Below are 23729 nucleotides of genomic sequence, written 5' to 3'. Positions count from 1 at the left end.
CAGGAAATAAAAAAATCATAAAAAATATATTTTCCACTTCTGAGCTTAGGCATAATGAATGGATAAGGATGAGGATAGAATGTTTTAAGGAGATAAGACATTTAATCCAAAAAAAAAATGGAACTGGCCCATTAAAAAGGAACATGTAGATCTAACTTGCTAATATACTGCAAGCCATTTTTGACCCAACTTGTTGAAGACCTAATGTTTATAACTTTCATCTGGTTCTCGCAAGCAATCAGCATGGCATTCATAATTTGCAGCTTGTAGAAATATTAGAGCATACAGCCTATAAATTATCAATTTAAAAAAAAATTAATTCACAGGATGTGGGCTTTGCTGGCTAGCAATTGATCTAGCAATCAACATTGGGAAGGACCAAGATAAAGATGTTGTTTTAGGAAGCCAAGCAAAGAAATAAGGGACAAATCAAAACAACTTAATTGCTAGAATATTTCTTGAAGAAAATGAGGCACTTTTGAAACTATAATGCTAGAAATAGAAGAGAAGTATATGCCTAAGAGAAATAAGCTTTGGGTAAACAGTTCTATCTCTAAAATTGATGAACAGAACAATTTTGTATAGTTTTATTCTACCCTTTCCATACTAAGAATACAGGAGAACAGGTTGCAAAACATTTTGGTTGTGCAATAAAGGCTCAAGCAAAAGGCATCAAGTGTACTAAAATGTATTTTCAATAACGCGACAGCAAAAGAATAGCACAAGTTAGAATCCTAAAAGAAAGTAGTAGTGCTGGATCTGAGGGTCAGAAAATGATCAAAAACAATATGTACTAGAAAAATTCACAAAATAGGTCAATATTGAATTGCTATCCATTATAGTAGTAAATTGAATGTACCAAACAACACAGGTTTGTGTGGCAGAAGGCCATTAATCTCAAGGAACTGAAGTAGACAATTCTCTTGGGCCAGAATGCAAGTATCTTAGCATGTTGAAGGAGATGAGGAAGTGAATTTCCACAGCTAAGGTCAACAAATTTCGCTTGGGAAAGTACATGGTGTGCAAATTCACCAATATTAGAGAAAGTAACTGAAACAATTTTGTAGAGTGCCTGTACAGTGATAACCCTACAACCAGCATCCAAGCAAAACTTTCAAATGCTTTTTGGCAACAGTAGGTGAATGAGTGTTTTCTTAAGGGAATTCAAAGGTTTACAACTTTCAACTGTTTACTTGGAGCAGTTACAGTGTCGCAGAAAGAATGCAACTCCAAAACTCAAGAAGATCTACATCATCCAAGACTGCTTGTTTGACATCCCATCAAGCCCATTAAACACTTACTCCTATACCACCGGCACACCGAAGCTGAAGCGTGCATCATTGACAAGATGCACTGCAGCAATTCGCCAATGCTCTTTTGACTTGGAAATATTTTGCCATTCCTTCATCATCATTGGGTAAAAATCCTGGAACTCCCTACCTAACAGCACTGTGGGTGCACCTACAGCATACAGACAGTAACAGTTCAAGAAGCAGTTCACTATCACCTTCTCAAGAGCAAAAAACGCTGGCCTTGCCAGCAACATCTCATGAACGAATCATAAAAACATTTTGCCAACAGACATTCACATGAAGTTCAATGTGAAGCTCACCTTTCTGAGCAGCTCTCTGATCTTCTCAGCGTCTTTTGCTGCATAAATGTGCCAGAGTGCACCGGCCTTCTCTTTGCTTTTGTGAATTCTTTTTTTCGTCACCTCATCTACATCACCTTCCTCGATTGTCTTCATTACCTCTGATCATATACAATACAACAATGTATGATACTTTAATTTACAGGGCACCTTTAACAGCGAAAAACATTGCAAGGCACTTCAAAGGAAAATTAGTAATAAATGAATGCTGAGGCAAAGAACAAAATATTAGGGAGGTTGACCAAAAGATTTGTTGAAAGAAGTAGGTGTTAATGAGAATCAAAGGAGAAAGAGGGAAATAAAGAAGAACTGTAGAATATGGGGTCTCAGCAGCTGAAGGCACCACCATCAACAGTGGGATAAGAGGTTCAATCACAGAATCTTTACAATGCAGAAGGAAGTCAATCAGCCCATTGAGTCTGCGCTGGCTCTCTGAAAGAATATTCTACCTAGTCCCACTCCTCTCCCTTATCCCTGTAACCTTGCACATCCATTCTTTTCAGATAGAAATCCAATTCCCTTTTGAAAGCCTCGATTGAACCTGCCTCCACCACCCTTCTCAGGAAATTCGTTCCAGACTCCAACCACCCTCTGGGTGAAAAAAAACTTTTCCTCAGACCACATTTACTCCTTTTGCTAATTATTTTGAATCTGTGCCTTCTGGTTCTTGATGCTCTCCTGAGTGGGAACAGTTTCTCACTATTTACCTAGTCCATACTCAGGGTCATGAATACCTCTGTCAAATATCCTCTCAGCCTTCTTTTCTGCAAGGAAAACAATCCCAACCTCTCAAATTTATCCTCATAGGCACAGTTCTTTACCCCTGGAATCATTCTTGTGAATCTCCTCTGTACTCTCTCCAATGCCTTCACATCCTTCCTCAAGTATGGCGCCCGGAACTGGACGCAGAACTCCAGATGAAGCCTAACTAATATCTTGTACAAGTTCAACATGACTTCCTTTAGAGTTTCTTCATTTATTTCATACTGCCTCTCCATATTCTTCCTGCCAAAATGAATCACCTCACACCTCTCTACACTTCTGTCTGCCCAATCCACCAACATGTCTATGTCCTTTCGAAGTTCAAGACTATCTTCATTACAATCGATGTTTCCAATCTTCATATCATCTGCAAATTTCGAAATTATGCTCTGAACACTACAGTCTTGATCATTAATATGTATCAGGAAGAGCAAGATCCCACCAGTGACACCTAGGGAACTCCACAACAAACCTTCCTCCGATCTGAAAAACAACCACTCATTTAGGTTGTATGGCCAGAAAAGATTGCAAGATGGACAGTAGTGAAAAGAGTTTAACACATTGATGAGAATTTAAATTGGAAGTCTTTTGGGGCTGAGAGTCAATATGGGTCAACAAGGACCGATGCACTGGGAAACGTTCTCTTTAATTTCTTTTTCCAAGTGCCCAGACGATTTAAGTGCATGGCATCCATTTTTGTTCCTTCTTTCAACCTGACTTTGGGTTGCTGGACAGCCACACAGCTTAGAGGGAATGTTGGTGACGGGTGACCAGGACATGCTGCGGGGTAGGAAACAGGTCTTGCACAAGATCAAACTTAGAGGGTAAAGGTTGGAGGCTGGCAAGGAGAGCATTGGATTGGTCAAGTCTGGAGATGACAAAAGCGGTGAAAAGAATTTCAGCAGATGAGTTGAGGCGGGGTAATGTTTCAGATATAGTAACAGTCAATTGTTGTGAGGGTGATGATGTGGGGTTGGAAGCTTAGCTTCTTGTTGAATAAATGACAATGTAGGAAAAATACTGATTCAGCCCAAGACAGTGTTCCAGGCATAGAGATGAAATTGGTGGGAAGTATAGGAAGTATATGCTGGGAGCTAAAGATGATCTCATCACAACCCTGTCAATTTTTAACTGGATGAAACTGGCTCAAAGATCAGAAATGGAGGGGTTGAGACAGGAAAGGAGAGGTAAAGCTACGTGTAGTTGTCATGCATGTGAAAGGAGACCTTATGGATGATGCCAGCATGCTATAGCACATATATGGCAAACTGGAGGGTACCAAAATTAAATCTTTGGGTGATTTCAAGCGCAGGAAAATAAATCATTGACAGTGACGCTCTATAGCCAGAGGGACAGTGAGGGCAGCTGGAGGATGATGTAGTCAAACATAGTAAAGACTGCAGAAAGATCAAGAGAGGTTAATGCACTCTGGTCATAGAGGAGGTCATTTGGGCTCTGGAATTTGAAAGGAAATCACAGGAATGATAAACATTGCTTAGGGAGACAACATGATCAAAGACTTCAGAGAGGAAAGGGAGATTTTAAATAAGGAGCTAAGTTGCAAGGATAGATGAACTTAGGATGGGTTATTTGAGGCAATTATAATGAATTGAAGCTTTGAAAAGGATGGAAGTTGTAGTTGAAAAGAGAGGAACAATTTACAATGTCAGCTAACATGGGGGCCAGGAAGGTAAATTGGGTGCTCTGCAGTTTAGTGGATTGGGTGGAGGGAGCAGAGACAAGAGGAACTAAGAGAAGACAAGAGGGGAGTTGAGAGAAACCCGAGACGATTGTAGGATCCGAGCTAGGGTAAGGAGAAATCTGGAGAGAGGAAACAGCGGAACAGATGGATTCAATCATAGTGATAATAAAGATCATAAGTTTATCACACTTTGTTGGAGGTAAGGTTGAAGAGAGAAGGTGAGAGGAGCTTAAGTATTAATACTGGGTTATCTTTACTGGCCAGGGTAATCTTACATATAGGGCGTTTTGGCTAAGAAGAGGCCGAATAGTGCTCGTTGCAGTACATAAGTCCACTTGTGTGCCAGATACACAAATCTGCACCCCCTTGGACTTGAGAGAGTGGAGATGAGAGCCACTTCTGGGAACAGCTGGAATGGGAGGCAGTAAAAAATGGCTGGAGTCAAGGGGATCAAAGGAGTGGATGACTGACTGGTTCAACTGATCAACAGCTGAAGAAATATAGCTAATGAAGAGCAAAAAGTTAGAATCACAGAATTGTTACGGTGTAGGAGGCAGCCATTTGGCCCATTAGGTAGTTGGACGTTTGAAAATCCAGTTGTAAGTGACTTGAGGGAAGCTCTTTTCTCCATGCAGAAAGAAGTGAGGTTCGAAGGTGATAAGGAGATGTGGGCATTGAGTGACAGAGGAAGGTGAAGTGGTCAGAAATGGCTGTGTCTGTGATCAGAACTTGGGAGTATACAGGCCACAAGAGATGGCTTCAGGGAGGTGGCAGGTCTTGGGAGACCAGAAAGGCAGTGGATTCAGAGTAGAGGTGGCAAGGGGAGCTGGGGTGGAGGTTAAAATCAGAGGATGAGGAATCATCAACTGCATAGTCTGAGGCAAGAAAGGAGGGAAGAAACCGTTTTATAGGTAGGGAAAGAGATCAAGAAATTATTTAGTTCTAACAGCCCTATCACCACAGTGTTTAAGTGAGGAAAAATGATGGAAAATAGCCAGGAAGGAGGCTTTAATAAGGGACAAGGTGTCACCACCACCGAAAAGTGATGCTTTTGTCAAAGCCAAGCAATTATTCACGATAGAGCTGAGGAGGCAAGGGCCATGCTTGAAAGTGAACAGATATTCTGGACAAAAACAAAAAAACTGCGGATGCTGGAAATCCAAAACAAAAACAAAATTACCTGGAAAAACTCAGCAGGTCTGGCAGCATCGGCGGAGAAGAAAAGAGTTGACGTTTCAAGTCCTCATGACCCTTCAACAGAACTGAGTGAATATTAGGAGAGGGATGAAATATAAGCTGGTTTAAGGTGGGCGGGGGGAAGAGAGAGAGAGAGAGAGAGAGAGAAGCGGGGGGGGGGTGTGGTTGAAAGGACAAGCAAGCAGTGATAGGAGCAGATAATCAAAAGATGTCACAGACAGAAGAACAAAGAGGTGTTGAAGGTGGTGATATTATCTAAACAAATGTGCTAATTAAGAATGGATGGCAGGACACTCAAGGTACAGTGGGGGTGGGGTGGAAAGGCTAACAGGGCATAAAAGATATAGATTTAAAAATAATGGAAATAGGTGGGAAAAGAAAAATCTATATAAATTATTGGAAAAAACAAAAGGAAGGGGGAAGAAACGGAAAGGGAGTGGGGATGGAGGAGGGAGTTCAAGATCTAAAGTTGTTGAATTCAATATTCAGTCCGGAAGGCTGTAAAGTGCCCAGTCGGAAGATGAGGTGCTGTTCCTCCAGTTTGTGTTGGGCTTCACTGGAACAATGCAGCAAGCCAAGGACAGACATGTGGGCAAGAGAGCAGGTTGGAATGTTAAAATGGCAAGCGACAGGGAGGTTTTGGTCTTTCTTGCGGACAGACCACAGGTGTTCCGCAAAGCGGTCGCCCAGTTTACGTTTGGTCTCTCCAATGTAGAGGAGACCGCATGGGGAGCAATGAATGCAGTAGAATAAGTTAGGGGAAATGCAAGTGAAATGCTGCTTCACTTGAAAGGAGTAATCCACCCAGGATTACAGGTATCTCCGGGACATAAAACGTTTCTCAGAATGCTGTTCCCGTCACATTCTGAGATCCACACTCAGTGCCATGTGCCGCCATATGAACACACTCGACCTCTCCCTCCAGCAGCACCGCCGCACCCTTTTTCAATGCTGCGCGTGCCCTCAGTTTCATTTTATTCTTCGTCTCAGCCGACGTCTCAACAAGAAACTTTTTCTCTCAAGTGCTAAGGAACGCAAGCTCCAACAACTCATCGACACCTACACCCATCTAGAACCCGCCACCCCTGCCTCTTCCTCCATCCCCACCCCATCTTCCAATCCCAGCCCTGGCCGTGTATTCACTATACCCCCTGACCTTCCCCTCTCTGATGCTGAACGTTCAGTGCTCAGCAAAGGACTTAGTTTCATACCCTTACGCTCTCATCCCAATGAATTTCGGACTCGGCACAATGCTGAACTCTTCTTCCACCATCTTCGTCTCCATGCTCACTTCTTTGGGCAGGAGTCCTCTCCCCGTTCAACGGATCCTTTTATCTACCTCCAATATTCTCCCTCCACCTGCACTCCTTCCTCTGGATTCTTATCTTCTCTTGATCTTTTCATTGAGAACTGTCAGCGTGACATTAGTCGTCTCAATTTCTCTGCTCCTCTCACCCATTCTAATCTGTCTCTCTATGAACTTACTGCACTCCGTTCTCTCAGTTCCAACCCCAACATTGTCATCAAACCTGCTGACAAGGGTGGTGCTGTTGTTGTCTGGCGCACTGAGCTCTACCTCACAGAGGCTGAGCGTCAACTCGCAGACACTTCCTCCTACCTCTCCCTGGACTATGACCCCACCACTGAACATCAAGCCATTTTTTCAGGACTGTCAATGACCTCATCTCCTCTGGAGATCTTCCTCCCACAGCTTCCAACCTGATAGTCGCCCAACCTCGGACGGCCTGCTTCTACCTCCTACCCAAAATCCACAAACAAAACTGTCCCGGCAGACCGATCGTGTCAGCCTGTTCCTGCCCCACGAAACTCATTTCTCATTATCTTGACTCCCTTCTCTCTCCCCTTGTCTAGTCCCTTCCCACCTACAGCTGTGATTCCTCTGACACCTTACGTCATATCAACAATTTCCAGTTCCCTGGCCCCAACCGCCTCCTCTTCACCATGGACGTCCAATCCCTCTACACCTCCATCTCCCACAAGGATGCCTGGTAGCTCTCTGCTTCTTCCTCGAACAGAGACCTGAACAATCCCCATCCACCACTACTCTCCTCCGTCTGGCTGAACTTGTTCTCACACTAAACAATTTCTCCTTTAACTCCTCTCACTTCCTCCAAATAAAAGGTGTGGCTATGGGTACCCGCATGGGCCCCAGCCATGCCTGTCTCTTTATGGGGTACGTGGAACATTCCTTGTTCCAGTCCAACTCTGGCCCCCTCCCACAACTCTTTCTCTGGCACATCGATGATTACTTCAGTGCTGCTTCATGCTCTCGTCGGGACCTGGAAAAATTTATTAATTTTGCTTCCAATCTCCACCCCTCCATCATTTTCACCTGGTCCATCCCTGACGCTTCCCTTCCCTTCCTTGATCTCTCTGTCTCAATTTCTGGTGATAAGACTGTCCACCAATATTCATTACAAGCCTACTGACTCCCACAGCTACCTCGACTACAGCTCCTCACACCCCGCTTCCTGTAAGGACTCCATCCCATTCTCTCAGTTCCTTCACCTCCGTCGCATCTGTTCTGATAATGCTACCTTCAAAAACAGTTCCTCTGACATGTCCTCCTTCTTCCTTAGCCGAGGTTTTCCACCCACGGTCATTGACAGGGCCCTCAACCGTGTCCGGCCTATATCCAGCGCATCCACCCTCACACCTTCTCCTCCCTCCCAGAAACATGATGAAACAGAAACCCCCTTGCCCTCACTTATCACCCCACCAGCCTCTGCATTCAAAGGATCATCCTCTGCCATTTCCGGCAACTCCAGCATGATGCCACCACCAAACACATTTTCCCTTCACCCCCCCTGGCGGCATTCCATAGGGATCGTTCCCTTCGGGACACCCTGGTCCACTACTCCATCACCCCCTACTTCTCAACCCCCACCTATGGCACCTCCCCATGCCCAAGCAAAAGATGCAACACCTGCCCCTTTACTTCCTCTCTCCTCACCGTCCAAGGGCCCAAACACTCCTTTCAAGTGAAACAGCATTTCACTTGCATTTCCCCTAACTTAGTCTACTGCATTCATTGCTCCCAATGTGGTCTCCTCTACATTGGAGAGACCAAACGTAAACTGGGCGACCGCTTTGCTGAACACCTGCCGTCTGTCCGCAAGAAAGACCCAAACCTCCCTGTTGCTTGCCATTTTAACACTCCACCCAGCTCTCTTGCCCACATGTCTGTCCTTGGCTTGCTGCATTGTTCCAGTGAAGCCCAACGCAAACTGGAGGAACAGCACCTCATCTTCCGACTGGGCACTTTACAGCCTTCTGGACTGAATATTGAATTCAACAACTTTAGATCTTGAACTCCCTCCTCCATCCCCACCCCCTTTCCGTTTCTTCCCCCTTCCTTTTGTTTTTTCCAATAATTTATATAGATTTTTCTTTTCCCACCTATTTCCATTATTTTTAAATCTACATCTTTTATGCCCTGTTAGCCTTTCCACCCCACCCCCACTAGAGCTGTACCTTGAGTGTCCTGCCATCCATTCTTAATTAGCACATTCGTTTAGATAGTATCACCACCATCAACACCTCTTTGTTCTTCTGTCTGTGACATCTTTTGATTATCTGCTCCTATCACTGCTTGCTTGTCCCTACAACCACAACACCCCCCCACTTCTCTCCCCCCCACCTTAAACCAGCTTATATTTCACCCCTCTCCTAATATTCACTGAGTTCTGTTGAAGGGTCATGAGCACTCGAAACTTCAACTCTTCTTCTCCGCTGATGCTGCCAGACCTGCTGAGTTTTTCCAGATATTCTGGACAGACTAGCTGTTCTATCACTGAAACAATTTTATCCAACATTAGACAATTAGTAACTTTAACCTGGAGGTTTGGGGAATATTTGGCAAAGAAGTAGTTTTGAAATTTGTAACATATCTTGGCTATATTGACATGATAAAAATGCAACAATTGCCACTCAGCTACATTGAACAGCAATTCTAGGTAGATCATGGATTGGACTCCCTGACAGAATGAACTGAATGTTATAAAATACAGTAAAGTCCCGCCGTTCCGGGGTTTACGTTCCCGCAAAACCGCAAACGACGAACATGCTTTTCAATGGGAATCAATTAGATAGGTTCCAGCAAAGTGAGGGTAGCACTGATTAGTGTAGCAAATTGTGGTACCTGTATACGACAGACAGGGGGAGCCTCTGAGTAATATCAGATATGAAATGAAAATTTTAGAAAGAGGCAATCCTCATTTAAGAAAAAAATGAATCACCTCAAAACTGGTGAACATGAACAGTGAACATTTCAAAATTGGACAGAGCCTTATTGAAGCTCTGGACCAAGAGATTCAGGCTTTTCCAGGTCAATCGCTTTGTTTGAGTTGCATTCAGCTGCAACCATTCCAGGCACCGCTTCTCACCCCTGCTGGAAAGATGCTTAAAAATAAAGTGAATAAAATGTCCACGGCCAGGGCTAATGGAAGAATCTACTTCCAGAGACTTTGACATCATTTCCTCATTAAAACATGTCGAGGTGATGTGTCTCCATCATGGTTGCCGTCTCCTCAGGAAAAGAATGGAGAAGGAAATGAAAACGCGGATAAGCGAACAATTGCTCATGTAATTGGCGATGCAGTGTACAAACCCTTTATTGTGGGTAAGCAAATACGCAAACAAGGAAGTCATAAAAGGTAGGACTTTGCTGTACCCAGGTGTCAATTAAAATATGAGCTTTAATTCAGCAACAAGCTAAAATTCCGTTATGCTAACACACTATAAACTAAATATTACAAATGATTAATCAATACAAATTGCAAACTCCATGGTACAATAACTAGTTTTATGTCTGATTTCGAGTATTTATTATAATTAATCCAGAATCACTATTGCTGTTCGATATAGTTTTGTGCACTCAATATAGTGACAAAGCTCCACACAACTGGTAAATTGTGTGTGTAGAATAAAAACCATGAATTAGTGTCAGGAAGAGTTATTTATTATAGACAGCTACTAAAAGCCTTTATCTGCGTCATTTATTTACCTGACATACATTATGAAAGAAATGCATAGATTCAAAAAAAACATGGAAAGAACCTTGCCCTTTGTCTCATTTGGCAACTACCAGGTTCTCTGGCCAAGTAAATAAAAATTTACTTTTTTATAAGCCTTGAATTCACAATCCAGTCAGTGTCTGCCCAGATTTTTGAGACTCAAATGGATGAATGGAAAAAGGTGTTAAAGCTTTGAGAAATACCATTCAATGAGATTAGCCATGATTAATATTGGAGCGCAGATATAAAGCGCAATTAATGTTATTCAGAAGTTAAATGTGTGACAGAACACTGTATCAATATAAGGATGCAGAGATTTTACCTAAGATACAAATTTAAGCCTCTCTGAATGTCTTGACAACCGAAAGTCCAATCAGAGTTGCAAAGGGAATATTGGACTCACAATGAGACAGTGAATGACCAGCCACACGCTTCAAGCACAAGAAAATTTCAACAAGTACATAAAAATACTTGCTTATGTGGATGCAGAGATTGTTATAACATTTGAAGTGCCACCCACAGTAATAAAGGTATTTGCAATCTACTTCAGAAATGTGCCACCACCACCTGATCTTATGAATAATGGAAAAAAGAAAGAGAAGCTACTACAATGTGCTACATGCCTCAAAACAGAATGAAAATGCACAGACCTGTTACTCCACTGTTGTCTGTATCTGTGAAGGAGAAAATTCATCATGTAACTAAAACAATTAATTCAATTATCTAGAGTGACCCCAACCCCACAAAAAATATTAAAGTTCTATACTTGATTTAAGCTTGGTTATCAAGAGCTTCCCATTTAATTCACTTGACTGAATATCATTCCAGCCAGTACTTTAGGGTCCTTAAAAATATTGCCAATCCCTGCCCTTCCAAAAGGTGCTGTCATCTTGCTGCAGCACAATGGCATAATCCCACAGACACCAGTTGTTACCCTGAGAAGTGGTGATTATTCTTGCATTAGCCTTGAGAGGGCTGTCATCTAGCTACACAGCCACACACACAGCCAAGAACAGCCATCCTGTCCTGACCGAGGCTTATATGATTAATCAAAAATTAACTGTTTTCCAAAACAAAATTTGCAACTTGAATAACCTATTCCCTCGGATGAAGTGCAATACAGAAGTAGAAAACTGAAAAAAATCCCAAAGCTTTTCCTTCTCCTAACTCAGAGAGCTCACAATGGTAGATTAAAACAAACGCAAAATTCTACAACCACATATATCAGGGCCACCGATTTACTATACAATTTAAATTGTTTTATTAATTGGAAATCTACAATCTTCATTGGTATTTTGAGGAATGAATGCTACAATTCCATCCATTTTTCAGTAAAAAGTGCAAGTCAGTGGCCTTGAACATGACAATGAAAATGATACGAAAAATAGGACTTCTTCCAAAGTACCACATCACTGCACAATGAAATTGTAACAATATTCTCCAACTGACATGATTTACAATAAAATACTTCCAACTGATGTTCATGTTCTGGATTAGTGCAGCTGTAGGGTTCAATTTTTACTGAAGGCGCAACCCTGAAGTTGCAGTGAAGTGGCACTGGAGAACATGCTTCTGATGAGGGGCGGTGGCACAAATAAAGTCTTGGCCTTTAAGAATTCAATAAAGTGCAATGCATTTTATAACGTTCAATGTGACATGGAAGAGGAAACAGCATCTAGCTGTATCACCAATATCCCAGGATCTTAAATAGCAAGTGCCTCATAAATGCTTAGTCTTGATGGGTGACACCAATACCATCACTCTATTGACAGCCCAAAAGTGCCCGATATTTGTTTTCTGGACAAGTTTCTGGAACAGATGTGTTGCCATAACATTATGCAACTTGACCTTAGATTTTGTCATAAAAATTCAGCATTCCAAACATGTTAAGTTTCCAATTAATTAATTTCATTTTTCCAGCTAAAAACAACAAATGGTGATCTATCTGCTCTGGGCTTAAGCCACATAAAAAATTAGATTAAGACCTGCACTCAGTAGTTAGTTCTTTAATCCCATTACACTTTTTATAGCATTTATAAATCACTTTTTCATTTTTTTTAAAGAATCAAAATATCCTGAATGTTTAAACAGTTCTATTAATTGCCAATAAAAATCAGAGATCAGCAAAAGATCAAATTGCAGGAGTGTACAGTTCTAGGAGGGTTTTAAGACTTGAGGTTACAGAGTAGGGAGGGATGAGGCAAGGGATTTGAAAATAACATTGTGAATTTTAAAATTTGGTGGACTGAGAGCCAATGTCAATCAGCAAATTCAGGGGTGATGGGTGAACAGGATTTGGTGCGAGTTTAGTCCTGGCTTACTCAGAGGCAAACACAACGCCAAAGTTTTTAAATAGTTTGGTTCAGCCTCAAACAGTTGACAGGGAGAGGGATGGAGCTCGTGGATGGAACTAGGGCACTGAGTTATGGCGAACGTCAAAGACAATGGCTTAGGTCTTCCCAATATTTAATTGGAGGAAATGCAGGCATGTATTTAATAACATTTGACTACGCAGAGGTCCAGATTCTAGTCAGAGGCAGAGTAATGGTGCTTGCTGCTGATCAGGAAGTAAGTCTCGCTGACCTCTCTGGTGAGAATTTCAGCTCTCTCGCAATGCAGTGGTACTCCAACAGATCAGTGTTCTTTACTGCGCATTAACATAATGGAGCTGGAATGATGTCAACAGGCTGTTCAAAAAGCTAAACATATTAAAGGATTTTCACAGACCCCCAAAAAATGAAAATAAAAATCACCTTTATTGTTTTTAAACATAACAGATTAAAGATTGGGGCATACACATGGGGTGATGGCAAAAGCTAAAATAGTCTGAAAAATTATTGAAAATTTTAGCCTAAAGTATCTACTAATTAATTATTTAATGGCATAAACAATTATAAGATAATCTTTCCAGGCTCAGTTCCGTTGCTCATCAAATGTTATTAATTACATCAGCAGCATACAGAGACAAAGCTAAGTGATCCCACAACTGACAGATCAGATCAAAGCTATGCAGTCCTGCCACAGTCAGTCATGAGTGGTGGTGATCAATTAAACAACTAACCAGAGGAGGCGGCTCCACAAATATCCCCATCCTTGATGATAGCAGAGCCCAGCACGTTAGTGCAAAAGACAAGGCTAAAACATTTGCAATCATCTTTAGCCATAAGTAGATGATCCATTTCAACCTCCTCCTGACGTCCCAGCATCACACTCAATCCATATCACTCCACACTGACAGTTCGCCGTCAATAACCCCCCCAACCCTTGAAAAAATTCAGCCCAAAGAGTTTAATTAAGAGATGCTAAGGCTGCAGAATAACAGCACTTGGTTATATGGTGCTTGAGGGGTACACTGACTGTTGGTTCCAGTAGATCTTTCATCTATCAGATCAGTTTACACTCCAGCTTTTAAGAAATAAAAGTCAACACATGTTGGAAAATTACTTTGCACGTAATTATAACAAATACACATGCATTTTAAGAAGGTCTTTAATTAAATCCCAGGGACACCAATCAGAAATTAGCACTCAGAAATTTCTGACTTAAGAGGGACTTTTTAAAAATCAAGGAAAAGGATATTTCATTATACACTGTAACTTCTCCAGTCGAGAATGCTTGAGTCCAAGTCATTTCTGAAGTTCAAAATTTTCTGGATTACAGAATGACTTAACGACAAGTGTGCACACCAGAAGGCAACACAGATATAAATATATTACCTAAAACATAAAAGTGATAAAACATTATAGAACATTACAAAGCAGTAATAAAAAATGTTTTACTAATCCAAATACCGTATCTTCCATGTTTCCACTCCTAAAATGATGCCATGAGTTACGTGGGTCTGCTCAAAGAATTTCTGGAGAACTGGTTTTTCTGAACAATAGGTTTCTGAACTGGAGAGGTTACAGTGAACTTGTGGAATAAGTTGCCTGAGAAGGCCACTAAAGAGAATTGTGTGAACAGATCCAAGAAACAATTAAACAGATTTCTGGTGGACAGAGAAGTTAAGAGGTATGGTGAAAAAGCTGGTAGATGGGTCTTGAACCAACTCATTTTGTAGTCACAGAATTTGATTTCCAGCTGGTATCAGAGAACAGTGTTCTAAATTTTTAAATCCACTGTGATCCATTGTCCTTTCACTCTCGTGAGACCCAATTTTCATCCTTACTGTTATCAGACACAGGATATTTCTCATGCGACAGGGAATTATATCATATACAGGAACTTTCGTAGTTTGCAAGTACTATTTTTCATCTTCCACACAAATAAAGGAAATCAAATTCACTACTGAAACCACAATTTATGGTTAATTCTAAGGGACAACACAAGGTTCAGAGCCTTTTCAGAAAATGCTGCATAATATAAGGTACTATTTTACATGTGTTATGCAGTCATCACATACCAGAACAAGTTATCTACCACTGAAAGCTAAACTGCTAAATGTACTTACCTTCTTCATGGTTGTTCTCTCCTAATGGTATACCAACATAAACCATCACGTTAACCGCATCAGACACATCCAGATGGAGGTTTGTTGTTCCAACTTTTCGATCTTCTGCTGTTATCAACCCTAATGAAGAAAGACAGCACACTTCATTTATTTTTAATTCAATTCTAGTGCCACATACAATTAACAAGATCCATTAGTCTAAAGACCAGATAGGCAGCAAATATTCTTTGAAAGGAGTAAAAAATCATCCAAAAGGTCAATTTACTTAAAATTACTTTTCATAACCATGGTAACTATTTGTTAAAGTAATTTACTAAAAATATGGAAGCTGAAGGAAAGAAAACCTAACAAAGATGTTGGATAAGTAGAAAAATCTCTTACTGAATCCCAGGTCCACTCCCCTTATGCCAAACTGACAAAGTACCCCAGAGATAAACAAAAAACTGCAGATGCTGGAAATCCAAAACAAAAAATAAAAAATACCTGGAAAAACTCAGCAGGTCTGGCAGCATCGGCGGAGAAGAGTACAGTTGACATTTTGAGTCCTCATGACACTTCAACTGAACTAAGTAAAAATAGGAGAGGGGTGAAATATAAGCTGGTTTAAGGGTGGGGGGGGGGAAGAGAAGCGGGTGGTGGTTGTTGGGACAAGCAAGCAGTGATAGGAGGAGATAACCAAAAGCTGTCACAGACAAAAGAACAAAGAGGTGCTGAAGGTGGTGATATTATCTAAAAGAATGTGCTAATTAAGAATGGAAAGCAGGACAAGCAAGGTATAGATGGCTCTAGTGGGGGTGGGGTGAAATAAGACTAAAAGGGCATAAAAGGTGTAGATAAATGATCGGTGGAATACATTAAAAATAATGGAAATAGGTGGGAAAAGAAAAATCTATATAAATTATTGGAAAAAACAAAAAGGAGGGGGAAGAAACGGAAAGGGGATGGAGATGGAGGAGGGAGTTTAAAATCTAAAATTGTTGAACTCAAACAATCCATTCTTAATTAGCACATTCTTTTAGATAATATCACCACCTTTAGCACCTCTTTGTTCTTTTGTCTGTGACAGCTTTTGGTTATCTCCTCCTATCATTGCTTGCTTGTCCCAACAACCATCCCGCACCCCCAACCAGCTTATATTTCACCCCTCTCCTATTTCTGTTGAAGGGTCATGAGGACTCGAAACGTCAACTGTACTCTTCTCCGCCGATGCTGCCAGACCTGCTGAGTTTTTACAGGTATTTTTTTATTTTTGACAAAGTATCCCAGTTAGAACATTCAGAGGAGACAAGATGGTTATGGAAGATCAAACAGACCAAGGGAGATAAAACGGATCAGAACTACAAAACAGATCTGTACTTATGGTAAACTCAAACAGCTCTCCATTAACTTTTAAGTAGTGGATTCAGGTAGATGTCTCCTTATTAAATTCAGGGCAACATTACCTAAAGAGCTTATTTTTAAAACATGTTTTCGCAGCTCTGCACCATAACCTAGACAGAAAAGATATGATGTTCATCAAAGTATATATCTCGTTTAAGTGGCTTCATTTCATATAAGAACATCAAGAGTGTAAACTGCTTTGGATGTCATGTCTTTATCTGTTTCATCCCATGCTGGGTTTCCAATTATACTTGAAATCCTTCAATAAGCCTTACAGCCTCTAGTAAGTCTCACAGGAGAAGCACAACTGAGTTGTGGTTTACTTTGTCAAAAACAATGGGCGTACAAATTCTGGCATGTTGAAGATTACTTTTAGCTTACCTATCCATCTTACCTAGACAATACTTTGTGTCTTATCATTTACACCTAAGTGAATCACTGCCTGCCATGATTCCTGGGAATAACAGAAATTTCTCTTCCAAGGTTTGAAAATTAATTAAAACATGCACGAAATATTATACTATATTCACAACACAATAACCATGAGTTAAATATTACGCGATAATGGAATGCATTAACATTAGGTAATATACTGTGCAAGTATGTTCTGCCTGGTCAATGTTTATGTAATCAAACGATATGGCTAGGATCAGTTATTTTACATGATAGGAATAGAAAAATTCTGTTGCTACCCTGAAATTCTAGGCTTGGATCAGAAGCTGTAGTCATCCAAAATGACGTACACACAAACATTTAAACAAAGTTTGCGGAAGGCCAGGAATTAAAATGTTGCCATACCTGTGCTATCTAGAGGGAACCTATTAATACAATTTATAATACTCACCATAGGCATTGTACATCTTTGGTCCTAGATCAGGCCGCACAAAATAGTTTGGGAGCCTTGAAGCCAGGTTTAACCTTCCATCTCTCTTTGTGTATTCAGGTAGAGGGAGGTTGTTCATCAAATCATCAAACCTGCAAAACACAAAATGAGGATAAATTTTTGCATTTTGTATTAGAAGAGCCTGAAGATGTCAGCATGAGCACAAATTTTATTACCTGGTTGGCATCATATCCCTAAAGTCTTCACCTGGAGGCCAGTCTTTGAGCTTCAAAACCATTGGTTGCCCTCCTTCAGACTTCAAGCGTTCTGCGGCACAAAAGCATAATTCAAATTGGACTCCAGGAATTTTGAATAAGTGGTCATGGCTCCAAAAAACTTTTATCTGTTTACATGTACGAAACAGTTTGACTATCTGCAACAGGTATGATCTTCCTTACTCATGAGGACAGCTCAGTTTCAATATACAAGTTATTATGCCATTATCCATTGTAGGACAGGAAAACTATTGGGCAAGGTCCCATTATGGAATTGATATCATACACATAGAATGTGTTAATATTCTAAGATGAGACAAGTCAATGAAATTGCAAATTGTATTTTCTTGACAGAGCAGGTATAAGATGATATTCAGCTTTAGTATGACTAATGGGAAACAAAGCAGGTTAGCATGGGTTTTGGTGGGGGTGGGGGAGGGTGGTGGATTCAACTTCATGGAAAATTATGAAAAACTGAAAAGAAAGGAGAGCCATTATATTTATACCTATTTATAAGAGGCTATTAAAGTCTCCAGAACACAAAACAGGACAGAGTGTTTGGAAAGGGCTAGGAATTTAACTTCAAGCACATCAGATAAAGGGACGACAATGAGAAAGGGGACCGGATATACAGGACTGAAGGTGTTGTATCTGAATGCACGCAGTATATGAAATAAGGTAAATGAGCTTGTGGCACAGATTGAAATTGGCAGGTATGATGTGCTGGGCATCACAGAGACATGGCTGCAAGGGAATCAGGACTGGGAGCTAAGTATACAAGGATATACATCCTATCGAAAAGATAGGCAGTTTGGCAGAGGGGGTGGGGTTGCTTTGTTAGTAAGAAATGAAATGAAATCGATAGCAAGAAACGACGTAGGGTCAGACGATATAGAATCTGTGTGGGTAGAGTTGAGGAACCGCAAAGATGAAAAAACCATAATGGGAGTTATGTACACTCCTCTGAACAGTAGTCAGGATGTAGGGCACAAGATACACCAGGAGATAGAAAAGGCGTGTAAGAAAGGCAAGATTACAGTGATCATGGGGGTTTTCAATATGCAGGTAGACTGGGAAAATCAGGTTGGTAGTGGATCCCAAGGAAAGGTATTTGTGGAATGTCTACGAGATGGCTTTTTGGAGCAGCTTGTGGTGGAGTCCACTAGGGAACAGGCAATTCTAGATTTAGTGATGTGTAATGAGGCAGATTTGATAAGGGAGCTTAAGGTGAAGGAACCCTTGGAAGGAAGTGACCATAATATGATAGAATTCACCCTGCAATTTGAGAAGAAAAAGCTGGAATCAGATGTAACAGTATTACAGTTGAATAAAAGCAACTACAGAGGCATGAGCTGGCCAGAATAGACTGGGAGATGAGCCTAGCAGGAAAGACAGTGGAACAGCAATGGCAGGAGTTTCTGGGAGTAATTTGGGAGACACAGCAAAAATTCACCCCTACGAAGAAGCATACTAAAGGGAGGACGAGGCAACCATGGCTGACAAGGGAAGTCAGGGACAGCATAAAAGCTAAAGAGAAAGCATACAATGCGGCGAAGAGCAGTGGGAAACCAGGAGATTGGGAAGCCTACAAAGACCAACTGAGGACAACTAAAAAAGAAATAAGGAGGGAGAAGATTAAATATAAGGGTAAATAGCCAGTAATATAAAAGAAGATTGCAAGAGTTTTTTTTAGATATATAAAGGGTAAGAGAGAGGCAAAAGTGGACATTAGGCCGCTGGAAAATGCTGCTGGAGAAGTAGTAGTGGGGAACAAAAAAATGGTGGAGGAACCGAATAGGTACTTTGCATCAGTCTTCACAGTGGAAGACACAAGTGACATCCCCAAAGTTCAAGAGAGTCGGGGGACAGAGGTGAGTATAGTGGCCATTACCAAGGAGAAGGTGCTAGGAAAACTGAAAGTTCTGAAGGTTGATAAATCACCTGGACCAGATGGATTACACCCCAAAGTTCTGAAGGAGATAGCTGAAGAGATAGTGGAGGCATTAGTGGTGATCTTTCAGGAATCACTGGAGTCAGGGAGGGTCCCAGAGGACTGGAAAATCGCTAATGTAACCCCCCTGTTTAAGAAGGGAGTGAGGCAAAAGACGGGAAATTACAGGCCGATTAGCCTGACCTCGGTCGTTGGTAAGATTTTAGAATCCATTATTAAGGATGAGATTTCAGAATACTTGGAAGTGTATGGTAAAATAGGGCAAAGTCAGCATGGTTTCGTCAAGGGGAGGTCATGCCTGACAAATCTGCTAGAATTCTTTGAGGAGGTAACGAGTAGGTTAGACAAAGGAGAGCCAATGGATGTTAACTACTTGGACTTCCTGAAGGCCTTTGACAAGGTGTCGCACAGGAGGCTACTCAGAAGATAGGAGCCTATGGTGTTAGAGGCAAGGTACTAGCATGGATAGAAGATTGGCTGTCTGGCAGGAGGCAGAGAGTGGGGGTAAGGGGGACCTTCTCAGGATGGCGGCCGGTGACTAGTGGAGTTCTGCAGGGATCAGTGTTGGGACCACAACTTTTCACTTGACACATTAATGATCTAGATTAAGGAACTGAGGGCATCCTAGCTAAGTTTGCAGATGACACAAAGAAAGGTGAAGGGGCAGGTAGTATTGAGGAGGCGGGGAGGCTGCAGAAGGATTTAGACAGGTTAGGAGAATGGGCAAAGAAGTGGCAGATGGAATACAACGTGGGGAAGTGTGAGGTCATGCACTTTGGTAGGAAGAATAGAGGCATAGACTATTTTCTAAATGGGGGAGAGAATTCAGAAATCTGGAGTGCAAAGGGACTTGGGAGCCCTAGTTCAGGATTCTCTTAAGGTTAAAAACAAAAAAACTGCGGATGCTGGAAATCCAAAGCAAAAACAAAAGCAGAATTACCTGGAAAAACTCAGCAGGTCTGGCAGCATCGGCGGAGAAGAAAAGAGTACTCGAAACGTCAACTCTTTTCTTCTCCACCGATGCTGCCAGACCTGCTGAGTTTTTCCAGGTAATTCTGTTTCTCTTAAGGTTAACTTGCAGGTTAAGTCGGTAGTTAGGAAGGCAAATGCAATGTTGGCATTCATTTCGAGAGGACTAGAATATAAAAGCAGGGATGTGCTGCTGAGGCTTTGTAAGGCTCTGGTCAGACCACATTTAGAATATTGAGAGCTATTTTGGGCCCTGTATCTCAGGAAAGATGTTTTTACCCTGGAGAGGGTCCAGAGGAGGTTCACGAGAACGATCTCAGGAATGAAGAGTTTAACATATGAGGAATGTTTGAGGACTCTGGGTCTATACTTGATGGAGTTTAGAAGGATGAGGGGGGGGATCTGATTGAAACTTACAATACTGAAAGGCCTGGATAGAGTGGACGTGGGGAAGATGTTTCCATTAGTAGGAGAGACTAGGACCCGAGGGCACAGCCTCAGAGTAAAGGGAAGAACTTTTAGAACAGAGATGAGAAGAAACTTCTTTAGCCAGAGAGTGGTGAATCTATGGAATTCATTGCCACAGAAGGCTGTGGAGGTCAGGTCATTGAGTGTATTTAAGACGGAGATAGATAGGTTCTTGATTGGTAAGGGGATCAAAGGTTACGGGGAGAAGGCGGGAAAATGGGGTTGAGAAACTTATCAGCCATGATCGAATGGCGGAGCAGACTTGATGGGCCGAATGGCCTAATTTCCGCTCCTATGTCTTATTATGGTCTAATATTTTCTTTCATAGTGTCTATTATTAAAGTTGCTTCAGCTATTGCTGTGCCTTTCTGCAAGTGATTCAGAAGCCTCTGGCAAATATGAATATAGTGCCATGCCTGGGGGAAGTCTCTTTAGGCCTTCATGCTCAGAGTTACACATGTATTGAAGCTATTCTACCTTGTGACAAGATGCGTCCAACAAGCAACACAGGAATTTCCCATTGATTCTAAAACTGACAGTTGAATAAGCTATTGAACAAAACATTTATCCAATTATAGCCAACCCTAAGCCCCTTTTCATGACTTAGAGTTAGGGGAAGCATTGCTACAAGCGCAAAATATAACATTAATATAAATAATATAATACAAATATAATAGTAAATCACTAAAGCTGATACTGCTTACACTGAGGTGCAGCAACAGCAGGAGGAGGAAATCAGTTTCCATCAGAGTTTGGTGCAGCATCTTAACACCAACCTCTGAATGATACCCGTCATTTGAGTTTAGTTCCTGAGGCATTGAGCTCATACTATTGGACAGCTGGTTGAATCATCACTCCTCAATTTACATTGAGCTATAGGCTCTCACGTGTGCTTTTTAAAACATTCTAGAAGAGTTTTCCAGAAGTTGATGTTGAAATCCAAATTTCAAACATTTATCCCATGTCTGAGTGATTTTTCAGTAAACCTAAATGACAATATGGTAATCAGTAGAATCGCTGGTTTACCATTCCCACACAAATCAAATTAGTTAATTATAAATCCTGGGATTTTTACTGCCACTTTGGAGATTGCATTTATTGATTCAATGCATCTTCCGTGAAAACAGAATCCAAGTGGTCTTGATTGTCTGCTATGTACAACATTGTTTTCTACTTTTGGTTTCATACAGGGACTTGAAATTACAATATTTAACATGCTTTGGAAAACAATCAATGTACTTACTTGCAATGACCTCAAAACCATCCCAAAAGTCCCGAACTTTCACATCAGAGATGATGGCACAATTCCTACAGTTGACCAGATCAACCTCTTGGTCCCCAAACTCCCGGCTGAAAGCTTCAGGTTTCCAGAGGGCTGAATTCAGCTTCTTATGGACACCAGACACCAACACCGGCTGAGAAGAGCAAAACACTAACCCTGAGAAAAAGCTCTGCTGGGAATTCAAAGCACTCTTTCTTAAACCAATGAGTGTGTCATGTACCTGAATTAGATAATGACTTACTAACATGGTCAGCAGTTAAAAAAAATCAAACGAGTAAATGGAGGCTGCACCAGGATTGAACAGCCACTGATGCAAGAACAGCAAATTCCAAAAAACTTTTACTACTTGTATGAACCAACACAGATTTAAAATAAAGGCAACTTTGAGAGGTTACATACACAGATGACTGAGGTGAAATATTCAGGCGTGCATGGTTTTATTTTTAAAAAGGCATAGAGTGACTACTCACATATAGAAGAGGAGATTATGAGAAAGAAAATAATCTCATTTTCTTTCTCATGCATTTAACCATGTACACAACGGACATAAAAATGGAATGCCATATTAGTGCAAAATGGGACAATGGGGCTAAAACCCAAGGCCAGGTTGAAACATTTGCCATACTGAGTTTTCACACTAAAACAATAATTTTCACTAAAACCACAAGAATTGATCCACACAGTTCCTTTACAGATTGAAATCGGAAATGCTTAAACTGCAAATTTTGAAATTGCCGGACAGCAATTAGTGGCATGAATAAGTGAGAAGATTGACAAAATGCTAAACTTGAAATTTCATGATCTTCTGGCAACATGTTCATGGAAGAACCACCAAGTCATGCTTTCAGACAAAATTATAAAATACAAGGAGGACAAAGTGACTAATAAGGCCTTAAAATGACAGATCACTGAATTGTAACGGTACAGGAGGCAACCATTCGGCCCATTGTGTCTGCACCAGCTCTCCAAATGAGCATTATGACCTAGTGCCATTGCCCCGTTTATTCCCCATACTCCTGCACATTGTTTCTATTCAAATAATCATCTAATGACCCCCTGAATGCCTCAATTGAACCTGCCTCCACCATACTGCCAGGCAGTGCATTCCAGACCCAAACCACTCATTGTGTTGTAAATGACAAATTAATGTATATAATATTATTGGAAATTAAGTTTCTTTTAAAATAGAAGTTTAGTCGCTGAGTGTGTCATAATTGGATTAAATCCAGCTAGTCTGGGTGCTTTGATGTGTACTAGTTTTGATATGTAAGAGAGAAAGAGTGTATTTGCATTTTTTGAATAGAGCATTCAAGAAGTGTGAAAACTGACACCTATCTAGCAGATACCAAGCAATATGTTTATATTACTAATAAAATTGGTCATTTGAAAGGGTGATACAATGAGAATTTACATTCAATGGGCGGCGGTAGGTATAACTTCAGCAGTTTTGTGTGTGCAGGGCAGAGGCAATGTGAGATCAAAAGGCAGCTGTAAGCCTCCAGCTGTCTCCACAGGAGCCAAAGTGAAAAGAACCTAGTTTTGAACTTGTAAGGTGAAAATGCTTTGCCTGGTCAAAAACAGAATTACCTGGAAAAACTCAGCAGGTCTGGCAGCATCGGCAGAGAAAAGAGTTGACGTTTCGAGTCCTCATGACCCTTCGACAGAACTTGAGGGTCATGAGGACTCGAAAAGTCAACTCTTTTCTTCTCCGCCGATGCTGCCAGACCTGCTGAGTTTTTCCAGGTAATTCTGTTTTTGTCTTGGATTTCCAGCATCCGCAGTT

At 41.2% G+C, this 23729-nt stretch overlaps 1 protein-coding gene across 1 annotated transcript in view; it reads right to left on the bottom strand.

The window, feature by feature from the left end:
* LOC121280927 (lysine-specific demethylase 3B-like) overlaps positions 1 to 23729 on the bottom strand; it is a 143513-nt gene that overhangs the window by 6169 nt on the left and 113615 nt on the right. Inside the window, exons 19-24 of the mRNA XM_041193355.1 lie at positions 21908 to 22079; positions 17238 to 17328; positions 17023 to 17153; positions 14799 to 14918; positions 10999 to 11022; positions 1613 to 1752 (exon numbers count right to left, since the gene is read on the bottom strand). Coding sequence (XP_041049289.1) covers positions 1613 to 1752; positions 10999 to 11022; positions 14799 to 14918; positions 17023 to 17153; positions 17238 to 17328; positions 21908 to 22079 — 678 coding nt within the window. The remainder of the gene's footprint in view (positions 1 to 1612; positions 1753 to 10998; positions 11023 to 14798; positions 14919 to 17022; positions 17154 to 17237; positions 17329 to 21907; positions 22080 to 23729) is intronic.

This window comes from Carcharodon carcharias, chromosome 8 (genome assembly GCF_017639515.1).
Source record: "Carcharodon carcharias isolate sCarCar2 chromosome 8, sCarCar2.pri, whole genome shotgun sequence".
Classification (NCBI taxonomy): Eukaryota; Metazoa; Chordata; class Chondrichthyes; order Lamniformes; family Lamnidae; genus Carcharodon; species Carcharodon carcharias.
The sequence above is the reverse complement of the archived record's forward strand: the minus strand, read 5'-3'. Positions and strand labels throughout refer to the sequence as shown.